Source organism: Callorhinchus milii, unplaced genomic scaffold, assembly GCF_018977255.1.
Source record: "Callorhinchus milii isolate IMCB2004 unplaced genomic scaffold, IMCB_Cmil_1.0 Scaffold17, whole genome shotgun sequence".
NCBI classification, from domain to species: domain Eukaryota; kingdom Metazoa; phylum Chordata; class Chondrichthyes; order Chimaeriformes; family Callorhinchidae; genus Callorhinchus; species Callorhinchus milii.
Window position 1 is genome coordinate 348,927 of NW_024704758.1, and position 24,213 is coordinate 373,139.

The following is a 24,213-nucleotide window of genomic DNA, read 5'->3' on the forward strand; positions in this document are numbered from 1 at the left end:
GAACATATTAACATGGATTGAAGAGTGGCTAACGGGTAGAAAACAGAGAGTAGGGATAAACGGGTCATTCTCGAATTGGCAGGAGGTGACTAGTGGAGTCCACAAGGATCGGATTTTGGGCCGCAGCTATTTACAATTTACATCAATGATCTGGATGAGGACATTGAATGTAACGTATCTAAATTTGCGGATGACACTAAACTCGGTGGGAGAGTAAGCTCTGAGGATGATGTAAAAAGATTGCAACGGGATATAGAAAGGCTCGGGGAGTGGGCGAGTAGGTGGCAGATGGAATTTAATGTGGGGAAGTGTGAAGTTATTCACCTCGGGAGAAAAAATAGAAAAACAGATTATTTTCTAGAGGGGGAGAGATTAGATAGTGTTAGTGTTCAGAGGTCCTTGTACACCAGTCCCAAAAAGTTAGTTTGCAGGTGCAGCAAGAAACTAGGAAGGCGAACGGCAGTTAGCGTTCATTGCAAAAGGTTTAGAGTACAAGAGTAGGGAAGTCTTGCTGCAACTTTATAGGGCCTTGGTAAGACCGCACCGAGAGTATTGTGTGCAGTTTTGGTTTCCTTATTTAAAAAAGGACATCATTGCCCTCGAGGGGGTGCAGCGTAGATTCACTCGGTTAGTTCCTGGGATGAGGGGACTGACCTATGAGGATAGACTGAATAAACTGGGGCTGTATTCTCTAGTGTACAGAAGAATTAGGGGAAATCTTATTGAAACATAAGATTCTTAAAGGGCTGATAAAGTAGACACTGGTGGGAGAATCTATAACCAGGGGTCACAGTCTGAAAATTAAGGGTCAGCCTTTTAGAACAGAGTTGAGGAAACATTTCTTCACTCAGAGGGTAGTATTTATGGAATTCACTCCCCCAGAAGGCTGTAGATGCTCAGTTCTTGAACATCTTCAAGGCTGAGACTGATAGATTTTTAAAAAAACTGAGTGATTCGGGGATATGGGGAGAGGGCAGGTAATCAGAGTTAGGTCTGAAGATCAGCCATGATCTTATTGAATGGCGGGGCACAGGCTCGAGGGGCTGAATGGCCGACTCCTGCTCCTAATTCTTATGTTCTTATGAAGGGAGTTTCTCTCTGTCCCTATCCTTGCCAACAATTCCCCAGATAAAATTTGTCAATCATGTCATTGCTGTTGCATGATATTGCTGTGCACAAATTGGTTGTCACATTCGCCTACAAAATCAGTCACTACACTTTTCAGTATATCACATGTAGCATCTTTAGACATCCTCCTAACATGAAATACACTGTCTCAAAATTATTATTTCTCCGACCATTAGTCCAAGTTCCAGGTGATGTTTTCAGGTGTCCGGGCGCCCTCAAAGAACGTTCTAGATGCCCTTGGTCCCTCTGGCTCTGTCGCTGGGATACAGAATGCTCACTGACACCAGGGCAATGTCAGAGGGGTCCATATTAGTATTGATAAGGACCCCACTTTACAAGCTGGCTTCAACTTTTATAGCTGGGATTGACTGGAGAGACACAGCTGTATCTGGTTCCAAACAATACTGCTTCTCGGCTGACTCCCGACCTTTCTCCAAAACAATATGGAGAACTCTGAGAGAGCACAGGACCGGCGGCCCCTGACCACTTCACTCGACGCTTCCTGTCCTATTTTACTCCATTCAGAGACCAAAAAGGCACGCGTGGATCGGCCAGGTAACGTTAGGGGGGGTCCGGAGGCAGCTTCACCCGACACTTACCTCAAAAATGCATGAAAAAAAAGGCGTCATGAATCTCCTCGCGCCGTACCCACCCGCTCCCACGGCACTCGTCCCGCCCTGAGAGTCGCGCGCCTCTTGCGCAGCTGCGGCTCGCGCTGCGACCGTTACTGACGGTTAGAGCTCGACCACCGCCCCCCGCGCGCGCTGTGAGGAGCGGTCGGGGAGAGCAATAGGTTTAGACATTACAACAGCAACGTGAGGAGGGTGCGGGCAAAGGTGGGCGGAGGGTTGGAGTCTGGCAAAAGGAAAAGCGAGACAAAGAGCACCGTAAACATCTCGCACCAACACGGCCAACAACTGAGAATCAGTCCAGAAAGAAAAGGAAAAGCGAGGAGTGAGAGTGCAGCGGGAGGGGGAGAGAGCTGCAGTATTTGAGAAAGTATAACAAACATCTCCCAGTAAAAGTAATGGCCAGAGGAGTTGGGGGGGAGGGGAGGGGAGGGGGGGACAGGTGAAGGAAATGCACAAGATTGGGAATGGTTCCAAAGATAGGAAGAGTAGAACCTTTTCATGGAGAGATGAAAAATAATGAGACAAGTACCAAAAAAAAGTCTATCTGCACCAGAGACTGAGAAACACCTTCAACTGTAAAAGGTGAGGGATTAGGTAAGACTGCTGAGGAGAAGCAAAAATGGAAAGCTTAATATTGACAGTTGCACTTATATAGCGCTTTTATAGGGCCGGTTGGTAGGATGGGAAAAGACCGCAGAGGGATTTAATAGTGAGAACTTGATCCTCGGGTATGGGGGGAGCCAGTGGATCCGGGCAAGAATGGAGGTCACAAGCTCGTGGCATCTTGCCATAGAATTATACAACAACCACAACAAAATACACTTGTAAAGCGACTTTCATGTCGGGAGGACGTCCCAAGGCGCTGGACAGACCCAAGCTGAGGGTCGGGATGGGTGAGGGGGTAGAGCAGAGGGAGAAGCACGGAGATCGAAAGCACAATCGAAGAGGAGGGTCTTAAGGTGAGTCTTGAAGGTGGTGAGGGAGAGGGCGAGACGGGGGGGACTACGGGATGGAGTTCCAGAGGGTGGGGGCAGAGTGGCGGAAGGCCCGCCCGCCGATAGTGGGCCGAGCGAGGTGGGGGACGTGAAGCAGGCGGAGGCCGCTGAGTAGAGGGAGCAAACAGGATGGTAGGGGATTAGGAGGTCACAGAGGCAGGAAGGAGCAAAGCCATGGAGGACTTTGAAGGTGAGACCAGGATTTGAACTGCATCCTCTGTGTGATGGGAAGCCAGTGGAGGCGAGGATGGGTGTGATAGGGTCACGGAGCCTGGTGCGGGAGAGGACACGGGCTGCAGAGTTCTGAATGATCTGCAGCCTGTGGAGAGAGGAGGTGGGGAGGCCGACAAGCAGTGAGTTTGCTTAGTCGAGCCTCGAAGTAATGAATGCATGTATGAGGGTTTCTGCAGACTGCGGTTCGGACAAGAGCCGGGCAATGTTGTGGAGATGGGGGAAGGCGGAGCGGGTCATTGTGCAAATGTGGGGCAGAAAGGATAGTTGAGGGTCGAACAAGACCCTAGGATTCCGGACTGACTTAACAAGGTTGAGTATGCAACCATGGATGGTGATACTGTCAGTGCCTGAGGTGAGAAGGTGCTGACAGGAGCCAATCAGGAGAGCCTCGGTCTTGTTATTCAGCCCATCGTATCTATGCCGGCTCTTTGAAAGGAGCTATCCAAATCAATCCCACTCCTCCGCGGTCTGCCTAAAGCCTTGCAAACTTGTCCTCCCCCAAATAATTATCTACTTCTGTGTTAAAAGTTGTTATTGAATCGGCTTCCACAGGCCTTTCAGTCAATGCATTCCAGATCCGAAAAACTTGCTGTGTGAAAAAGTGCGGGAGAGGAAACGAGCAGCAGGCTAGGCTGCAGCTTATTGAGGGAAGAGTTGAGAAGTCCTGCGAGCAAGAATTGGCATTGTCAAGTCTGGACATGATAAAAGCAGTCTCAGCAGCCCGGGGAAGCTAGTGATGGAGGCAGGCAATATTAAGGAGGTAAAGAGAAAACTGAAATGGCCAAAGCATAGGTGTGGCACTATTCGAAATGGCCAACAATCTCCTGGATCATTCGCACAAGATCATTAACTTTATAGCTGTTTCTGGGACATTACTGTATGGTAGCAATTGTGTGACTGTGTTTGCATACAAAATACTGTACACAGTCACTACACTTTATAATAAATCCTACAAAACGCTTGTGAGATTGCCTTTTGGCATGAACAACATTAGTTCAAATGAAAGGACTATTATTGTGAGCTTGTCTCACCAACTTCAGAATGATATTCCTTGCATTTGATGTAGCGCATTTTAGCGTTGAGATATTTCAAAGCAATTCATAGGGATTTACTGTGAAGTGTAGTGACTTTGTATTTGTCGGCAAACGCAGAAGCCAATTTGCACACATCAATTTTCTAGGAATCTGAAAAATGACAGGAATATCTTGTGCCAATTATTTACAGTTGACTTGTAACAAGTCGGAGTAGTACATCTGAAACCGAAAGAATAACCTTAAGAAGGTCAATGTAATTCCTTAAAAATCTATACCACAGCCTTTCTTTCACAAGGTGGGGTTTTTAATTTTAGAATAAGATATGTACTTTGTACTCCTATAGTAACATTTCACAACAGGATCCTGTTCCTGGTTCAGCCCTGACCACCCACATAATTCTGTGCTGAGTCATTTTCTTCTAGTTATGAAATAACCAAAATGCAAATAATGAAATCCTTTATATGATATGTCTTAGATCAATCAGTACAGGTTCCAAAAGAAGGGGTAATAATTTTAAAATTAGAGTTAAATTAGTTAGAATTGAGATTAAAAANCATTTTGCCAAACAATGAGTTGTGAGAATGGAATGCAATGTCACCAAACCTTTAGATGCAGAATTTATTGGGATGTTAAAAGAGAAATAGGGATATTAAGGGGTATGAAGAAAAGCAGGGAAATACGTGGTTTAAAAGATTTGTCATGATGGAATAATAATAATCGTTGTATTTGGTATAGTACTCTTCACATCAGGAAGATGTTTCTGAACCTGTCACAGGAAACTTACTGTAAAGTGTAGTGACTGTATTTTTGAAGGTGAATAAAATAGTGGAACAGGCTGAATGGCATCCAGCTGTTCCTATTTTTGAATTGGATAAGTTATTTAACACCAAACATAATTCCTGTTACCATATTTAGGTACAATGATAGACATATCGATAAGTGAGGGAGTATTTTGCCCACAAAATACACATTTATGCTCACATTCTATATTGTTTAAAGCACTTTGAGATGTGTCGATGATGTGATAACCCATTATGCCAAATGCAAGGAATATTATTGTTTATAGGAAAAATTTGGCCAATGCAAACAAAGATAAGGTTGTACCACCTATTGAGTTTATAATGAATGCTCTTGTTTCTTTCATGACAGGTTGAATTTATGTAACTAATATTGAAAATTACCATTGTTTTCATTTACAAAGGAACAAGTAATGATAAAATGATGTAAATAACATACCTAAATAATAGTGTCTAATTTCTGTGATCTAGATAAAGGTCACATTTTGGAACCAATAAATACAGAGTGATTACCTAGGTCAGGGGGGTCCAACCTTTGGGATGCTAAGAGCCGGATGCTGGATTTGAGAAATGTCCGCGGGCCGCAAAAGCATTATTTTTTGTTTCCCTTCCAGAAACATAACCCACAAGAATCGTATAGAATCCCTGTGTTTTAAATTATGTAACTGTTTTACCTAATTTCACTATATTTTAGTTACAATGCAAATGTGAAATAAGCAATGTAAAAATCATGCAATTTTTACAACTTTTATCAATAAAGTACACATGTGCAAAAATAATCATTAAATCCAGAGTAAACAATGAAAGTGAAATAAATGACTAAGTGAAATAAAATGCATATAATTTAATAGTCCTAATAATGAACAAATAATGATAACACTGTGAGAAATGTTTCTGTGGAACCAGAGATCCAATTTTTCTATTTTCCACATCTACATTTCGTCTCTTACTGAGGGTCATAGTTCTGTAGATTTAGAATTATAAAATATGCAACAATGCTGCTCCTCTCTTTGCATCGGTCTCTGCGGGGTCTCTCATGAGCCATACCTCTCGTCCTGCCCCTCTTTCCGTCACTCTTCGCATCAATTGGACGAGTGACACAGCCAGCTGGTGAAACAATGAATTCGGAAGTAGTTTGCGGGCCACATGACACCATTCCCTGGGTCACCAGTTGAACCACCCTGACTTAGGAAATCAGTTTGACCTCCTAAATGTTAAATAAAATTCATATTTTGTAGCATCTTTTTAAAAAAAGTCCTGAAACATAAGAAGAGGCACCTGTAATCCGTGGATGGAATAGAACATGCCAAGGAGGAAGTTAATAGAGACCAGGTATCTTTATTGATATATTGCTCACTTTGTCCAAAACAGTGTGAAATGGCAATACACAAAGCAAGCAGGATGCAAGGATACCTTTCTGAAACAGTTGAATTCATACTAAAGCTGTGCCGTTTTCCCTCTCTTTAGTCAGGGGGGGACATAATACATGTCTTTTTATCTCTCGGAGCTGGGCGGAATCTAGCTCAAACTCAAAGGATAAATCTCCTTTCTTACTGCAACCTTACCCTGTTTGCTAAAAGGCACAGGTGACCAGTAAAATCCGGGACACAATGGATGCATTACTAACTTGGCAGTCTAATTTAAATGTAGTGCAAGGACATGAAATGTGGAAAACATCACATTGGATGGGGTTAAGGCATGGAGGGAGAATAGAAAAAGCTTTATTTACCTAATAAGATAAAGAAACCTGTTAAAAGAAACAGAGGGGAGGTGAGAAGAAATATTTTCACACAGTGAATTGTTTGGATCTGGAATGCATTGCCTGAAAGGGTGGTGGAAGCCAATTCGATAACAACTTTTAAGAGAGAAGCAGATAATTATTTGGGGAAGAGATGATTGCAGGGCTATGCGGAGAGAGCAATGGAGTGGAAATGATTTGGATAGCTCTTTTAAAAAAGGTCAGACCAAATGGCTTCCTTCTGTGCTGTATGATTCTATGAAGATAGGAAAATGTGAAAGATTGGGCTTGGAAATTGGAGAATTAACAACAACAAAATTACATTTATATAGCGCCTTTCACATCGGGAGGACATCCCAAGGCACTAGACAGTCAGTGTTTCGGATCCGGGGGTCGTGATCGGGGACGATGGAGGGCAGGGGGAGAAGGAGGGTGATCGAAAGCACGAGATGACTTGAACAAGGCAAGGGAGGGGGCGAAGCAGAGGGACTGCGGGATGGAGTTCCAGAGGGTGGGGGAGGAATGGCTGAAGGCCCGCTTGCCATTGGTGGGGCAGGCGAGGCAAAGGACATGAAGCAGGCTGGAGCCACTGAGCAGAGGGAGTGGGCAGGTTGGTACAGGCTTAGGAGGTCGCAGTGGTAAGAAGGAGTGAGGCCATGGTGGGCTTTGAAGGTGAGGACCAGGATTTTGAACTGTATGCTCCGTGTGATGGGAAACCAGTGGAGTCGGGTGAGGATGGGGGTGATAGGGTCATGGAGCCTGGTGTGGACACGGGCTGCAGAGTTCTGGATGATCTGCAGCCTGTGGAGGGAGGATTTGGGGAGGCCGACAAGCAGGGAGTTTGCATAGTCAAGCTTGGATGTTATGAATGCGTGGATGAGGCGTTCGGTGGCCTGCAATGTGAAACAATGGCGGAGCCGGGCGATGTTGCGGAGGTGGGGAAGTCAGAGTGGGACATGGCACAGGTGCGCGGTAGAAAGGATAGTTGAGGGTCAAACAAGATGCCAAAGGACGCCTTAGTAAGGTGGAATGTGCAACCATGGATGGTGATGCTGTCAATGCCGGAGGTGTGGCAGCGCTGACGGGAGCCAATCAGGAGAGCCTCGATCTTGTGAAAGTTTGCTCTCATCCAGGACCTGATGTCTGACAGCGGTCCTGTAGTCAAGAGTGGAGGCAGAGAGATACAGTTGGGTGTCATCCGCAAACATGTGGAGGTTGACCCCATGTCTGTGGATTATGTCACAAAGAGGGAACATATAGATATTGAAGAGGAGGGTTAATAAGGCGTGATCGAAGAGGAGGATCTTGAGACATGCCTTGAAGGAGGCAAAGGAAGGAGCAAGATGAAGGGACTGTGGGATGGAGTTTCAAAGGTGGGGCAGAGAGACTGAAGGCCCGCTGATGGCGCCGATTATTAGAGATGAGGCTAAAACTAGCCGAGAGAGTGTTCATACTGAGAAAATGCCAACATCACGCCATTTCATTCCACACTGATGCTTTCTTCCCACCAATACTTGAAACCGCAATCAAATATTAAAATGGTCATGATTTAAAATGTTTTGTGTTTCGGTGAGTTTTAATAATGTTCAAAATTTTATGTGCGTTGGCTTTCTCAACTCTTCCCACCACCAGCTGCAGATCATCCAGAATTAAAAATCCTCGTCCTTGCCTTCAAGGCCCTGCACGGCCTTGCTGCTTCCTACCTTGGTGACATACTAACCCCATATCAACCTGTCCATTCTCTCCGCTCAGCAGACTCCAGTCTGCTCCACATCCTCCGCCTGGCCCGCCCACCATTGGCGGTTGGGCGTTCAGCCTCTCTGCCCCCACTTTTGGAACTCCATCCCACAGTTCCTCCCTTACCTCCTTCAAGGCATGTCTCATGATCCTCCTCTTCGACCTTGCCTTCGGCCACCCTGCCCTCCACCCCTCCTGATCCCAATCTCCTGCTCCGGTCCAAATCCCTGACTGTACAGCGCCTGGGACATCTTCCTGACGTGAAAGGCGCTGTGTAAATGTAATTTGTTGCTATTTAATTGTTTTAATGGAATGGTTCATTGACATTCACATACATCTCCGTGGGTAATATATATATACTGGATACAAGAGGAAATTCATACTACCTAACTTTTAAATGTTAACAACAAAACAACAAAATTACATTTTTATAGCGCCTTTCACGTCGGGAGGACGTCCCATGGCACTGGATGGACAGAGTTACAGACCCGAGCTGAGGATCAGGGAGGGGGGGAAGTAGGGAGATCAAAATTTCCAAAATTATAAAAATTATCCTGTTTGCTCACAGATGCAGAGAAAATCCCCAAATAGCAATTAGGCTATTCTTTACCGCAGTTCACATGCTTATATATACAGGACTTAGTATCCATAATAATAATAATAATCCTTGCATTTTGACATAGCGCTTTTCACGTCGGGAGAACGTCCCAACGCGCTTCACAGAACACACTGTAAAGTGAATTGACTGTATATTTGTGGGCGAACGCGGCAGCCAATTGCGCACAGCAATGTCTCACAAACAGTCGTAGATTGAAAATGACCAATTTATTATTGTTTTGGATGTTTTGGAGGGATTATTATTAGGCTCTGTGTGGAGTAAGGAAACTTGCCCGAGGTTTCTCCCTCTGCCTAGAATTGAATTCAGGTCTCCTGCTTGCAAAGAGAGTGCTCTAACCACTGAGCTACAGGACTCCATTCTTGATGGGAATAGAGAGGTAAGCACTTGCTGGCCAAGGTGTGTACCTCCAACTGGCGTGTAACATCAGTCAGTTTGTAGGGACTCCAACCTGTCTGAATTGTAAACAGGAGGATGGTGGTAAGCTGTCACACATTTTGTGCTGCTCTATGCTGTGGTAATGGATTTCTGTGTGTGTCAGATACCTGACTGATCGAAAAAAGAAACAAATTTTTAAGTCCACTGCCAATATCTACTGGAGAAAAAATATTTCTGTTGATTACATTCAGATTTTGTGTCACCCATTGGAATATTTTGATCTCAAAATACAACTTTGATTTCAAAGTTATATCCCCTGCATTAACATTGATATATTATATTAGCATGCAGCTTTAGCAAACGCAATAACCAAAACCATATTACCCGCGACTCTAGCCTGGGATTGCTTCTGGTTGGAGAAAGGCCTTCCTTCTGTACAGTCGTTACTATCCTTCATCTCTAGTGTTCTTCTGCTTAATTCTCTCTCTCTCTCTCTGTGGGTCTTTTATCCCCAATCTGGAGTGCTGCACTCTTTGACCCCATGCCCATAATTACTCAGGGATGGTTGGTAGTAGCCTGACTTTTTAATGTGTGAGATCATCCTTCCTGTGGGTCCCCTATTGAGTAAGTTCTACCCTTATCTCTTTATACATTACATCTTCTATTGTTAGGTCCACAATGGGTTACTTCCCTTAATCTTAACCCTGCTTTTAGTACACTGCTACTTCCTTCTTATCACAAGTATTTTGAGAGGCTTTTGTTTGCTCAGGCCGATCATCTGGTTCCTGGTTCCTGATAGCTTTGACTAATGTCTTGTAGTATCTACTTGTTTTTCCAAGGTGCAAGCTACGTATCTCACACACACATTCCTCTTTTTATTATACAGGTTGATAGAGCTGTTAAAAAAAACATGGAATACTTAGCTTTATAAATATTCATAGAGTACAAAAGCAAGAAAGTTCTGCTAAACCTTTATTAGTCACTGGTTAGGCCTCAGCTGGAGTATTGTGTCCAATTCTCGGTCCATACTTTAGGAAGGATATCAAGGCCTTGGAGAGAGTGCAGAAGAGATTTACCATAATAGTACCAGGGATGAGGGACTTTAGTCATGTGGAGAGACTAGAGAAGATGGGATTGTTCTCCTTATAGCAGAGAAGGTTAACAGGAGATTTAATAGAGGCGTTCAAAATTTTGAAAGGTTTCGATAGAGTAGATAGGGAGAAACTGTTTCCATTGGCAGGTAGGTCAGTAACGAGGGCACGTAGATTCAAGATAATTGGCAAAAGAACCAGAGAGGAGATGAGGAGAATTTTTTTTACACAGTTGTTACAGTCTGGAATACACTGCCTGAAAGGGTAGTGGAAACAGATTCAGTAACAACTTTCAAAAGGACATTAGATAGATACTTGAAAAGGAAAAACTTACAAGGATACAGGGAAAGAACGGGGAATTGGGACTGCTTGGGTAGCTCTTCCAAAGAAGAGGCATGCTGTGGCTTCCTTTTGTGATGTAATATTCTATGATTGCATGATTCTAATTAACCCTGAGCTCACTTACAATTGAGATGTCATCAGAGAAAATCCTCAGAAATTAATTAATTTGAATGGAAATCACGTCTCCATTTTAAGTAAGCAATTCATAATGAAATTGAAATTTAGCTGGAGTGAATATTTTTCTCACTTATCCAAGTCCCAGTAGCATTTCTACGTAACATGGAGCTAAAGTATTGTTTGGCTATAGCAGGGATAATAATAATAATAATCCTTACATTTGGTATAGCGCTTTTCACGTCTTTTCGCGACATTTCAAAGCGCTTCACAGAATATACTGTAAAGTGAATTAACTGTATATTTGTGGGCGAAAACCCAATTACACACAACAGTGTCTTACAAACAGTCGTGGATTGAAAATGACCAATTTATTATTGTTTTTGGTTTTGGAGGGATTATTATTAGGCTCTGTGTGGAGTAAGGAAACTTGCCCAAGGTTTCACCCTCTGCCTGGAATTGAACTCAGGTCTCTCACTTGCAAAGCGAGTGCTCTAACCACTGAGCTACAGGACTCCACAACTTGGGCAACTTGTAGCCCATAGGCCATACTACACATGTGTAGATTAGTCATGCAGGCCGCAAGTTGGCCGTCCATGGACTATATGGTGCCACAGTAATCCTGCAGCAATATGATGTGGCATTGATGGGACATCACTAATAGGGGAAGAGTTTTGGAATCAAAAGGTTGGTTTGTGCAACATTAATTTGCCTTCATACCATCCGGCATGTATGTGCTGGTAAATAAACATCTTCTAAATGTCATGGCTAATTTAGACACCTTGCATTGTTGAGATCCGGTTAATGTTATTTAAGCAAGTAAGAAATAAAATATTGATTTTTTTTAATATGCACAATTACTTCATAATGTAAAGGCAATGACTCTTCGATTTGATTTACTATCAGTTTCCCAGGAAACTTTCTTTTTGTTGAAGAAATAAATCACAAAGTTCGAACTCCCATTTAGCAAACAATATCTACCAAAGAATTTCAGAAATCAGAGCCCTACAGTGTCTTACTATTTACACTTAGGGTACAACTAAGTGAAGCATTTAGGAGCTCCACCCTGAAGACGTTAGCAATCTGGGTACTGTGCCAACCACTTTCTTGCATAAAAGACTGAGCCACAGGTGACCTGCACCTTGCAGTGGCCTCGCTAACTGGTGCCGAGCTTTGTCCAAGATGGGGACAAGCAAAGATGCATCGATAGGGATCCTTATACTGGTAGTCTGCTCTTACCGCTCCATGGCTTCTCAACGTAAGAAGAGTTTTCCTATTTTAAAATAAAAACTACTTTGGTAGTTTCAAGTATCATGTGGTTTAGATACAGATATTTATATTTATCAATGATAAATGTACAAATGTTGAGAAATTGTTAAAACTAATTGTTTTGTTGGTTTGAACTTGATTTTTAAAATAATTGAGACATTAATGATGTGATTAAGCAGTAAAGCAGACTGAATAACCTTAATCTAATAGCCCTAATGGGAGCATTTTGACATCGGTACTAAATATGAATTCTGGTAAAAATGGTTTGCTGAATATTTTTGAAAATTGCATATTCTTACAAATTAATGCAAGTAGTTATTCTCCTTATAAAAATTCTGTTTTATCTGTAAAATTTTCAATGTAAATTCTGGTTCAAAAAATGTTTTATTAAATATTTCAGAAGGTTCCCTGAGTCCCATCTTGAAGAATTTCTTAGTGATTACTGATTTATTAATGATTACTAACACCTATCATTTTTCTGTGACATGTTGATGCTTTATTAGAATTACATCACTCATTCGGTTATAATCTGATATTTGCTACTGCTAATAATAATCTTTGCATTTGATGTAACACCTTTCACGTAAGGAGGATTCTCAAAATAATTCACAGGATATATTTTAAAGTGAGGTACGGATTTTGTAGTAATAATAATCCTTGCATTTGACGTAGTGCCATAGCAAGTCATTGAGACACCTCAAAGCACTTCACAGGATATACTGTAATGTGGAGTGACTGATTATTTTGTGGGCAAAATGCAGCAGCCAGTTGCGCATTGCAATGTCCCACAAACAACCATGGCGTGAATGATTCAATTTATTTGGGGATTGTTGACCAGGACACCTGACTATGATATACATCTAGCAATTGTTGATAGTTAACCAGGCCATCTGATTCAATGTGATGTCAATGGGCGAAGGTTCAGAGGTGATATAGGAGAAATTTCCATTTTGTTAGACCCCAGCTTTGGCTCGCTTGGACAATCATGAGCAAAGTGCCTTCTACCCCCACATTTATAGCATTCGCTAGAGGCATTACTCCAATTACTACCCCTTCTTGTAATGTTATAACCCCGGCCGTCGCCGGGGTTGTTGCGTCCGTATGGTCTATTCTGTCCTCGCCAACTACCCCCTTTTCCATAGTTATTCATGGGACTCTGTCCTTCTACCTCATGGACCGCGACTGCTGACTTGTGTTTAATTCCACCCCGCTGACTGGTATTTTGATTATCAAAAGCCTGCTCGGCTTTTCACAGTAAGAATTCCATTCTGACCCGTATCAACCGATACTCCGAGCATCCTTTTAACAGAAGGTGATAGTTTCCACACGAACAACACCTTATAGTCTACCTGCCTTTCGATTTCCCCTCTTTCTGGATCTGCATACTGGGTCAGCCTGTAAGTTCCACCAGGTGTTCGTGGAATTTCCGGGGGTTTTCATTTTTACCCTGAATGTTTTTTCCTAATTCCGCATACAGTTCCAATTTGCGGTTTGTCGACTCTCTTTTTTTCCTCTAGAGCCTGTCTCAATCGAGCCACTTCACACTCCTTTCCTTCTTAGAAAGTTTTTTCTATTTCGCGTCTTTCTTTGAATTTGTTTTCTTTTTCCTCTAACAAGATTTTTTCCATTTCGTGCCTCTCCCTTTCTATCTTTACCTCCTCCTCTTTCTCTCCTAACATTTTTTCTAACTCCTTAATCCTTTTCTGAGTTCCCGGACAACCCCTCCACATAATATATTTCATTAACCGCCCTGCAGTTACTTCCCCCATTCTTCAGTTCTCCCTTTGCAACCTTATCTTCTATCCATATTAGGCCTTGCTCAATAGTTTTGGTTGACGCTAACTGCTCTGTTTTGAGTTCCTCCGCTCTTGCCCCCACTTTCTTACATAAATCCCTTTCATACTTCTGTAACCACTTTCGGAATGTTTCTTTTGCGCACTTCCCTTTTACATTTTCAACTGCCAGCTCCTCCTTTGCCACATAATCCCCCTCCTTTGAACCTATTTTCATCCATGTCTCAAAAGTATCCCATAGCAATTGCTCTCTGGATTGGCTCATCATTTTTTTGGAAAAAAACTTTTTTCCCCAAAAGATCTTCGCCGAGATCCGTTTTACCTAGAAACTTTGTCGAGTTTCCCTTTTTATATTTTATTCAGACTTCCCTGAGTCTTTATTCTGTAGATCTCCCCGAGTCTACTCTGATAAAACTCCATGAGTTCTATTTTCCTCCACGACTCCCTGAATCCTATTTTGTAGGTCTCCCGGAGCCGGCACTTAAATTCAAACTCCCCGAGTTTGTCTCTGGTTCCCCGAGTCTGTTTGTCCCATAGATCTCCCTGAGTCCGCGGGTGTAAAACTCCCCGAATTTTACCTGTCTGGCTCCCTAAGCCAATACTTCAGTTAAGACTCCCCAAGTCTTATTGAATAACACAAAAACTTCGCCGGGTTTGTTTTCTTGTGACTCCCTGAGTCAATATCCCTTTTTCACACGAGTTATTAGAATTCAAACAAATTTCTCTTTGTCTGTTTAGCTGTGTGAGAGCTAAAGGGTTTGTTACCGCTCAATATTTTACAAACTTTACCCAATATTGCTTAACCTTATACATACAATTTGTTGGCCCCTGGCCTATTTCTATTCTTAGTTACTGATGATAAAAAAACTTGTCGGGTCCAATTTGTTGGGATTTCCGATCCCGTGGTTCAAATTATGACCCAACAAACCAACTATGGTGTAATAGAGTTTTTGATGACAAAAGCAACTCATACAAAACAGATAGAAAAGTTCTGACACTAACATAAGTAACAAACAGTATACCAGTTTTGGAGCAGCCAGTTGTGATATCTTCACTACAGCTTCTCACCTCTTGATCTGCTACCTTACTTGCCTAAAGTTAGCATAGTTATACTATTTTGCCCCATGTATACAACCCGCTCGTTCCCTCCACTCAGCCGGCTCTGGCTGCTCCACATCCCCCGACCCCACTCGCCCCACCATTGGCGGGAGAGCCTTCAGCCACTCTGCCCCCAACCTCTGGAATTCCATCCCCTGTCACTCCGCCTCGCCCCCTCCTTAGCCTCCTTCAAGTCCTGCCTCAAAACCCTCCTCTTCGACCATGCCATCAGCCACCCCCTTCCCCTCCCCTCCCCCACCCAACCCCAGCTCGGGTGTGAAATGCTGTCACTGTCCAGCGCCTTGGGACGTCCTCCCAACGTGAAAGGCACTACACAAATGTAATCTTGTTGTTGTTTAGCACATGACAGCTTGTTTTTCCCTTCCAGAGTTGGTGCCTACCATCTGCTTGGTAGGTGCCATTAGCACGATCAGCATGTGTTTACAGAATACTGGGTTGCCTTGCTTAGGTGTTCAAAGGAAATGCAGGCTTCCTTATTATTATTATCAGCGAGTGGCAGTCTCTTCCTATCTCGAAGAATCCTGCCACTTGTGATCGCCTTGTGCCTGTCTCAAAGCCTGTTTTATATCTTCCTTCCCTATCACAACTGACTGACCGTTAACCTTTTAGAACCAGGACAACTTATTCTGCAGATTCCAAACATCTCACCACTGGTCAAAGTAAACAGTTTCTAATCCCGATTTACAGTTTGTTTCTCCCCTAATTTCTACAATATATATTTCTATATATGTGGATATATATATACATACACCACTAATTCCTCCATTACTTTACTTACTAAATTATATTAGAAACAACCTTTTCTAACACTTGCATACCAAATCCCTAGTATACAAGGATTATTATTAGTACTATGATGGTCCAAGATGAACAAATATGATGAAACTGCCCAGAACATTGCATTGGTAAGCTGTACATGATTACACTGAATTCAAAGATATGCGTTATTCTTAAGCCGAGGCAACAAATCAGAGGTATTTAAGAAATAGTTTGTGGCATTAACTTTATGGTTCACAGTATCTTTCTTGTGATCATTTTATTCAGTCTTGGCTTTGCATAACTCAAATATGAATGAGCCTGTCTGTGAAAATAGCCTTCAATAAAATTAGCTTCACATTTAATATCCTATTTTTCTTTAGATCTGGTAACAGAATTTTTTCCACTTGATACAACAAAGATCATTCCAGGCAGAGCAAATATTACAAGTAAGTAATTTATTAAATAAAAGCATTTGGGATGCATTCCTTTTCACATTGACATATACAAGTATCGTACATCCTACATTCAATTCTTAAAGTATGTTCCCACAGACTAGCCCACTGACTTTCATCTCACGACACTGGTGTGATGGTTAGCAGGGTGAATGCAAGATAAATTGACCACTAAAAGTTCCACGTGTGTATGCAACTTATTATACTCTTTGTATTCTTATCATATCTATTATTTTTAATTCCTAGGTCATAATCCTGCCCATAATGATCACGTGTGCAGCTCCTGGGGAAACTACCACTTTAAGACCTTTGATGGAGACGTTTACCATTTCCCAGGACTCTGCAATTATGTCCTGGCTTCCGATTGTTTAAGTGCTTATGAGGAATTCAACATCCAGATAAGACGTATTGTTTTGAATGGTCATCCAAAAATCAGTCAAATTGTCATGAAAATAGAAGGATTAGTTATTGAAATAATTAATTCAACCATTGCAGTGGATGAGACTATGTAAGCAGTTTGCATTTTATAAATTTTTTCATTTTGCTGTTTTATGAATGTCTTTCTATGTATTGGCACAGCGCAGAGTGGGACTTGGGCACAATCGGAAGCAAAGTGTCGGAATCATTTGTAGCTGTAGGTCATCTGCAGGCTATCACAATGAAATAATAGTTGTGTTAGCCTCTGTGACATGGGGCGAGAGGCTTGGCTATTCAGTGAGTAGATATGGAGCTGCAGTGTGTGGCCTCGCACTCTCCCTCCTTCCAGCAGCCATGCACCAGGGAATGTATGTGGGTCTGTATAGAACAACATGTCATTCAGCCTCACTCCCACACACTGCAAAAATGTAACCAAGTAAAAGCAGGAGATTTGGCATTCAACATCACCACTAGCTTATTCCCCCATTAATAATAATAATAACACCATTGGCGGGTGAGCCTTCAGCCACTCTGCCTCCAACCTCTGGAATTCCATCCCCCAGTTACTCTGCCTCGCCCCCTTCTTAACCTTCCATCAAGTCCCGCCTCAAGGCCCTCCTCTTCGACCATGCCATCGGCCACCCCCCTTCCCCTCCCCTCCCTTGTTTACTTTAGGCTTGTTTACACGGCCATCAGTTCCTCTCTCACATTTAAGTCAAACACTCTGCTTAAATCTTTATCACCTCTGCCTCTCTGCAATTAAAAAACACACTGAATCATGTTTTCTCCCTCTCACCCAATCTTCTTGATTCTAATGAAAGCAAATTCAGTTCTGATCTAAACCCCAAAGTTACATCTCTGTGACTTTTCTCTGAACCCTCTCCAAAACACATATACTTTTTAAGAAGTTAGCGAAATATCTCAAATTTATCTTGACAGTGATCTGTACAAGGTTACAATAACTCCTTTCAGCTGTAGTCAAATGCTCTTGAGCTGCAACCCAGCATGTGATTAGTTGTGTATGTAAAAGCTTCATATGTTTACTGTTTTAGTGGTATTTGACGGAACTACAAATTATATAGGAAATTAACTTTTTTTGTAAATACCATTGTGTAGGTCAAAAAAAGCATTGAATTGGAAAGTGTGCATTAAAATGAGGCATAATGTTTTGTTTTTATCCAGGGTGACACTGCCATACAGTCAGTCTGGTGTCATGATAGAACAAATCAATATTTACACCCGGGTCACTGCAAAGATTGGTCTGACTTTCACGTGGAATGGAAACGATGCCCTCATGGTACGAACATTTGGCATGAATAACCATGTGAATGGATACTATGCAACAGTACTAAGCATATTTGTTGGAGATTTTTACTTGATAAGAAACCATTTTAGTTGTAAAGATGAATGTTGCATTTCTTCAACTTCCTCCCTCATTTATTGGATAAGGTTCTCCCTTTACAAAGCATGTTCCCTTCTCTGAGAGAACAGCCACCTTGCAACAAGGATTGTGCCCTTGCTGCTTGGCAGACAGTCACTCAGCCTCCATTGAACATAAGAACATAAGAATTTGCTTGGTGAAAGAAGACCAAAATCCATCTAGTTCACCTTCCACCATCCTAGCAGTCATATTGTGTCCCAAACTATATACTGTATCCTGAGATATCATTTTCCAGCAGAAATCCATTTAATTTACTCTTGGAAAAACATTTTCTGCTTCCACTGTCTCCCTAGAGAACTTGTTCCATAAGTTTACTAGTAACTCACTGAAGTAATGTTTCTGCAGATTTGTCTGAATTTACCCCTGCCCCACCCCCGCCGTTTAATTGCAAGCCATATCCTCTGATTCTACTGTTTAGTACAAGATAAACAGGTTATCATGGTCTACATTATCTTGTCCCTTCAGAATCTTAAAGACCATAATCATATGGCCCCTCAACCTTTTCGTCTCCAGAGTGAACATGCCCAGTTTATCTTATTGGTCCAGATTTTCTTTCAAGCAATTTTTTAATTTACAACACTCCACGTATAAATAGTCCTTGGTATCTGAACACTGTGTTGGACCCAAACTGCTTTCTGCACGGAAGATTCAAAAATGTAGTGAAGATACTTACCTGGTGCCATGAGTGGCCCACATTGGAACTATCAAAATACTACTTGTTATCAAAAGTATTGATTGTAATGTAAAGTGGTTATTGCAGTGATGGCTGCATTACTCATGCGTACAGGCTGCATTACTCATGCGTAAAATAGTCACACAAACAGCACGTGGCCCTTGCGCTATCCCTGGTTTAGCTGATTTTCCCGAAAACCTGCTTGCTCTGTGTGCCTCATCTGATTCTATAATCAGCCTAATGATGTTCCTCTTTTTACAAGTGCTATCTGTGGAAATGGTACCCACATCTTACCAGTCCTGCTCAGGCTCCACTGGCTCCCCATCACCGAACAGATCGATTTCAAGATCCTCACTCCCATGTTCAAATCCATTCACTCCCTGGCATCTCCCGACCTCTCCAGCCCCCTCACTCCCCAATCCACCACCCGGCACCTCCGCTCGACTAGAACTGGCCTCTTGCTCGTCCCTCATACCCTCTGCCCTACAATTGGAGGTCGTGCATTTAACCACTATGCCCCAAAACTCTGAAACACTCTCGCTCAATCCCTCCGCCTTGCCCCCTCTCTCCCCTCTTTCAATTCTCACCTGAAAACTTTCCTGTTTCACCTTACTTATGGCCACCTCCCCCCTCCCCCAGCTCGGATTCAGGCTGTACCACTGTTAAGCGTTCTGAGGCGCTCCCTGCGTGGCGGCCGCAAGTTGTTGTTGTTGTTTGTGCTGTGATCAATAGATCATGCCTTTTACCCCACCTGACAATCTAAAATAACAGCAACTTGATTGGTGGGATGCAGTCACAACACCACTCAAGATGAAGTTATCAAAAAAGGAACAAAAATTATGAAGGATATTTTAGTTAGCACAATATTAATGACTGAACATTTCCACATGGTTATTGATGAAGCTTCTTTTAAAAAATTACCGAAATGTGTATCTCAAAGAAAGCAAATAGTCGTACAATTGTCAAAAAATCATTGTTTTTGTAATGTATTTGAAAATGAGCTGAGAATGCTTTCTAATGACTTTCTTTTTCTTTGAATTAGCTTGAACTGGGCAAAAAGTATGAAAATACAACATGCGGCCTATGTGGTGATTTCAATGGTATCCCTGGGAATGAGTTTGTTTCAAATGGTACGTGTAAGAGGCAGAGGCTCGTGATTTGAAAGCATCGTGTCTGATGCAAAACACATTATTAATTACTCCTTATTACAGGTTACCATCTGACACCAGTCCAGTTTGGGAACCTGCAGAAGCTGAATGGTCCAATGGAGCATTGTGAAGACATTAGCCAAGACGCTGATTGGGACAAAACATGTTCACATTTTGTAAGTGAATGATTTACCTTAGTAAAAGTATTCTGTTACTTTATCTTCTTGTAAAATACTTTAAATGGTATAAGGAATCGAACAGAAACAATTTGCATTCCTTAGCACTGGAAGCTTATACTTTTCTGAGCAGAAAGGTTCACAGAGTATACAATATGAACATTTATTTTTAAAGAAAGTCAATATAACTTGGTAAAAATATTCGACTATCACTGAGTAATTTATTTTTCTCCTCCTCAGAGATCTGAGTGTGAAATCCTACTCACGGGCAAAGCCTTTTCCAACTGCAACATTCTGATAGATATAGCACCTTTTATTGAGAGTTGCATGCAAGACATGTGTCTTTGTTCAGAGGCAGACACTTTATCATTCTGCCTGTGCAATTCCATGTCCGAATTTTCGAGGCAGTGCGCTCATGCTGGTGGCAAACCTGGCAACTGGAGGACAAATGGATTCTGTGGCAAGTATTTTTTAACCGATGATGCTTCAGGTCTCTCGCAAGCTAAATCCCAAATGTTGGTTGAATTATTCAAAGGACTGAAAACTTGCTGTTCTTTCTTTCTGTTTTAGAAAAGACATGCCCATTTAATATGATCTATGAGGAGTGTGGTACTCCATGTACAGACACATGTTTAAACCCTGACAGGAGTCAGATGTGTGAGGAACACTGCATTGATGGCTGCTTCTGTCCACCTGGTAAGTTAAAGTACCTCATGAAAACTCAACAAAAGCAACTCAACATCTCCGAGGGCTTGACGCTGATATATATATATAATATAATGTAGGTACAATGCAAATGCTGTAACTTCCATCCAAAATGAAGCTTCAAACAATACAATTTTCTTATTCCTTTAGATATCTTTGGAATCCTTATACTGAGGAGTGTCTAATTCACAGTGTCTCTGTTATTAAGGAAGTTATAATACTGAATATTTTCTTATAGGAGAGTATGAAGCAGGCAAGGTGATGCAAAGGATCTTTAATATTGTTTCTCTTTTAGAGGGTAGCCATCATACTGTGTATCAGAGTTACAATTATGAATGTGTTACATAAGCGTTTTTCAGAGAGGGCTGTGTTATATTAGCATTACAGGGAGGGTTGTGTTATATTAGCATTACAGGGAGGGTTGTGTTATATTAGCATTACAGGGAGGGTTGTGTTATATTAGCATTACAGGGAGGGCTGTGTTATATTAGTATTACAGGGAGGGCTGTGTTATATTAGCATTACAGGGAGGGCTGTGTTATATTAGTATTACAGGGAGGGTTGTGTTATATTAGCATTACAGGGAGGGCTGTGTTATATTAGCATTACAGAGAGGGCTGTGTTATATTAGCATTACAGAGAGGGCTGTGTTATATTAGCATTACAGAGAGGGCTGTGTTATATTAGCATTACAGAGAGGGCTGTGTTATATTAGCATTACAGGGAGGGCTGTGTTATATTAGCATTACAGAGAGGGCTGTGTTATATTAGCATTACAGGGAGGGCTGTGTTATATTAGCATTACAGAGAGGGCTGTGTTATATTAGCATTACAGAGAGGGCTGTGTTATATTAGCATTACAGAGAGGGCTGTGTTATATTAGCATTACAGAGAGGGCTGTGTTATATTAGCATTACAGAGAGGGCTGTGTTATATTAGCATTACAGAGAGGGCTGTGTTATATTAGCATTACAGAGAGGGCTGTGTAATATTAGCATTACAGAGAGGGCTGTGTTATATTAGCATTACAGGGAGGGTTGTGTAATATTAGCATTACAGAGAGGGCTGTGTTATATTAGCATTACAGGGAGGGTTGTGTTATATTAGCATTACAGGGAGGGCTGTGTTATATTAGCATTACAGAGAGGGCTGTGTTATATTAGCATTACAGAGAGGGCTGTGTAATATTAGCATTACAGAGAGGGCTGTGTTATATTAGCATTACAGGGAGGGTTGTGTTATATTAGCATTACAGGGAGGGCTGTGTTATATTAGCATTACAGGGAGGGCTGTGTTATATTAGCATTACAGGGAGGGCTGTGTTATATTAGCATTACAGGGAGGGCTGTGTTAGTGTTATATTAGCTCTACAGTTATACAGTTGCATTATGACTGTATAAAACCATATTGTATTTCAAAATCAACCATATAGTAAATGACGAAACAGTATTTGTAACAGCATATAAACTCAGAATAATCTACATGTAAAGAAACTGACGTATATCAAAGCTACGTATTTCACATTTCAGGAACTGTTTTTGATGATATTTCCAACAAGGGATGCATCCCAGTTGAACAGTGTTCCTGTATCTATAATGGTCTCGCTTTTGATTCTGGAGAACAATATTCCACCAAGTGCAGCAACTGGTAATTAATAAACGCTATCACTATATCTGGCTAAAAGGGTCTAATTGTTATATCCTGTTTTGAGAGAATGATCTAACAACGATTGATTGTGATGAAAGTGATTTTTATCTGTTAGAGAGTCTGGATAGGTTTGAGTTTTATTCCTTAGCGTTGAGGTAATTAATAGGTGATGTGATTGAGTTGTTTAAAATAATCAAGAGAAGCGACAGCTAGAAAGTGGGCAACTCATGAATGTCTTATAAGAACCTAAAAAGGCCATAATGTTAAAATAAGACTGGAACGGTTATTGAGATCGGAGAACAACAACAAGACAACAACAACAAGATTCCATTTATAGAGCGCCTTTCACGTCAGGAGGACGTCCCAAGGCGCTGCACAGTTGGGTCATGACCCGAGCAGGGGGGAAATGGTCAGGGTGAGGGGAGGGAAGGGAGGGAGAGAGGAGGGGGGAAATGGTCAGGGTGAGGGGAGGGAAGGGAGGGAGCGAGGAGGGGGAAGAGAGTCGAGAGGGGAGCTGAAGGCACGGTCAAAGAGAACATTTCTTCACCAAAAAGTGTGACCATGTGGAATGCATTTGCTTTAGAAGGTCTTACAGGCAGAATCAATCAGGATGTTCAAAACTGAAATGAATGGATACTTTGGAAATAAGGGAATAAATGGCCATTGGCAAAATAGGATTAAAAGATCAATGAACTGGTGGAACAGGCTTGCTTTATGGACTGAATGGCTTCCTCCTGATCCTATTCACATCTTCGTCATCTCCAGACTGAAATTTTCAGTTGCCCTCTTCGCTGGTCTTGCCAGCTCCACTATCCATACGTTCCAACTCTTTCATACCGCAGCTGCCTGCATCAACAACAACAACAACAAGATTTCATTTATAGAGCGCCTTTCACGTCAGGAGGACATCCCAAGGCGTCCTTACCCATTTGAAAGTTTGTATTCCCGTCACCTCCATCCTCACCAGTCTCCACTGTCTCCATGCAGATTGACTTCAAGATCAGTGGAAATCATCTAAAATTTCTTCATGCCCTTCCACTTTTGTGATGTTCTCCAGCCTCAATCTTAGGTTTTCCTTTCCATTTGGCAAAATTGTGCCTGCTGCGCTTTCTCTGCCCCACCATCAGCAGCTGAGTATTCAGCCACTGTGCTCCCACTTTCTGGAACTTCTTCCCTTACCCCTCTTTATCTGTCTTCAAAAGCATCCTAAATCTTATCTCTTTGATTGTCCTCTTCCTAACCCATACCCACTCCACCACCAGCACACTCAATGTTTAGCATTCAAATTATGTGAAGGGCACTACATAAATGTGAGTTGTTGTATTGTCATCTATAATTTATTGTTTCCTCATCAACATTTTGAAGTAACTGACTTCAAACATATTTCTTCCCTGTAACCTGAAAGCATTTGCACAGGAGGCCAGTGGTCTTGTACTGATCTATCATGCCCTGGGACTTGTTCCATCGAGGGAGGTTCTCACTTTGATACATTTGATGGGAGTCACTACACATTCCATGGAAGATGCTACTATGTGCTTTCTAAGGTAAGGTTCTCAAAATGTGGAAACCTGGAGAATACCAACATTATCTTTAGTTTCTTGGTGCTGATTTTAGGGTGGGCTCTCACTGAGTAGTTACCCTTGAAAGAGGTTCTTGGAGCATTGATTTATTATTACATTATTCTGTCTTCCTCACTGTTGAAATTCTTCCATAGTAAAACTAATTTCAATGAATCGGAACATCGTAGAGTAACTTCCACACACCACAGATCAGGTGGA

General features: G+C 42.0%; 1 protein-coding gene across 1 annotated transcript in view; it reads left to right on the top strand.

Moving 5' to 3' along the window:
• The first annotated feature begins 11,985 nt into the window (after positions 1 to 11,985).
• The window catches only part of LOC103190818 (mucin-2-like), a 54,160-nt gene continuing 41,932 nt past the window's right edge, over positions 11,986 to 24,213 (top strand). Inside the window, 10 exon segments of the mRNA XM_042341546.1 lie at positions 11,986 to 12,094; positions 16,157 to 16,222; positions 16,475 to 16,736; positions 17,828 to 17,942; positions 19,802 to 19,889; positions 19,971 to 20,083; positions 20,324 to 20,543; positions 20,654 to 20,779; positions 22,318 to 22,435; positions 23,841 to 23,979. Coding sequence (XP_042197480.1) covers positions 12,019 to 12,094; positions 16,157 to 16,222; positions 16,475 to 16,736; positions 17,828 to 17,942; positions 19,802 to 19,889; positions 19,971 to 20,083; positions 20,324 to 20,543; positions 20,654 to 20,779; positions 22,318 to 22,435; positions 23,841 to 23,979 — 1,323 coding nt within the window. The 5' untranslated portion in view covers positions 11,986 to 12,018.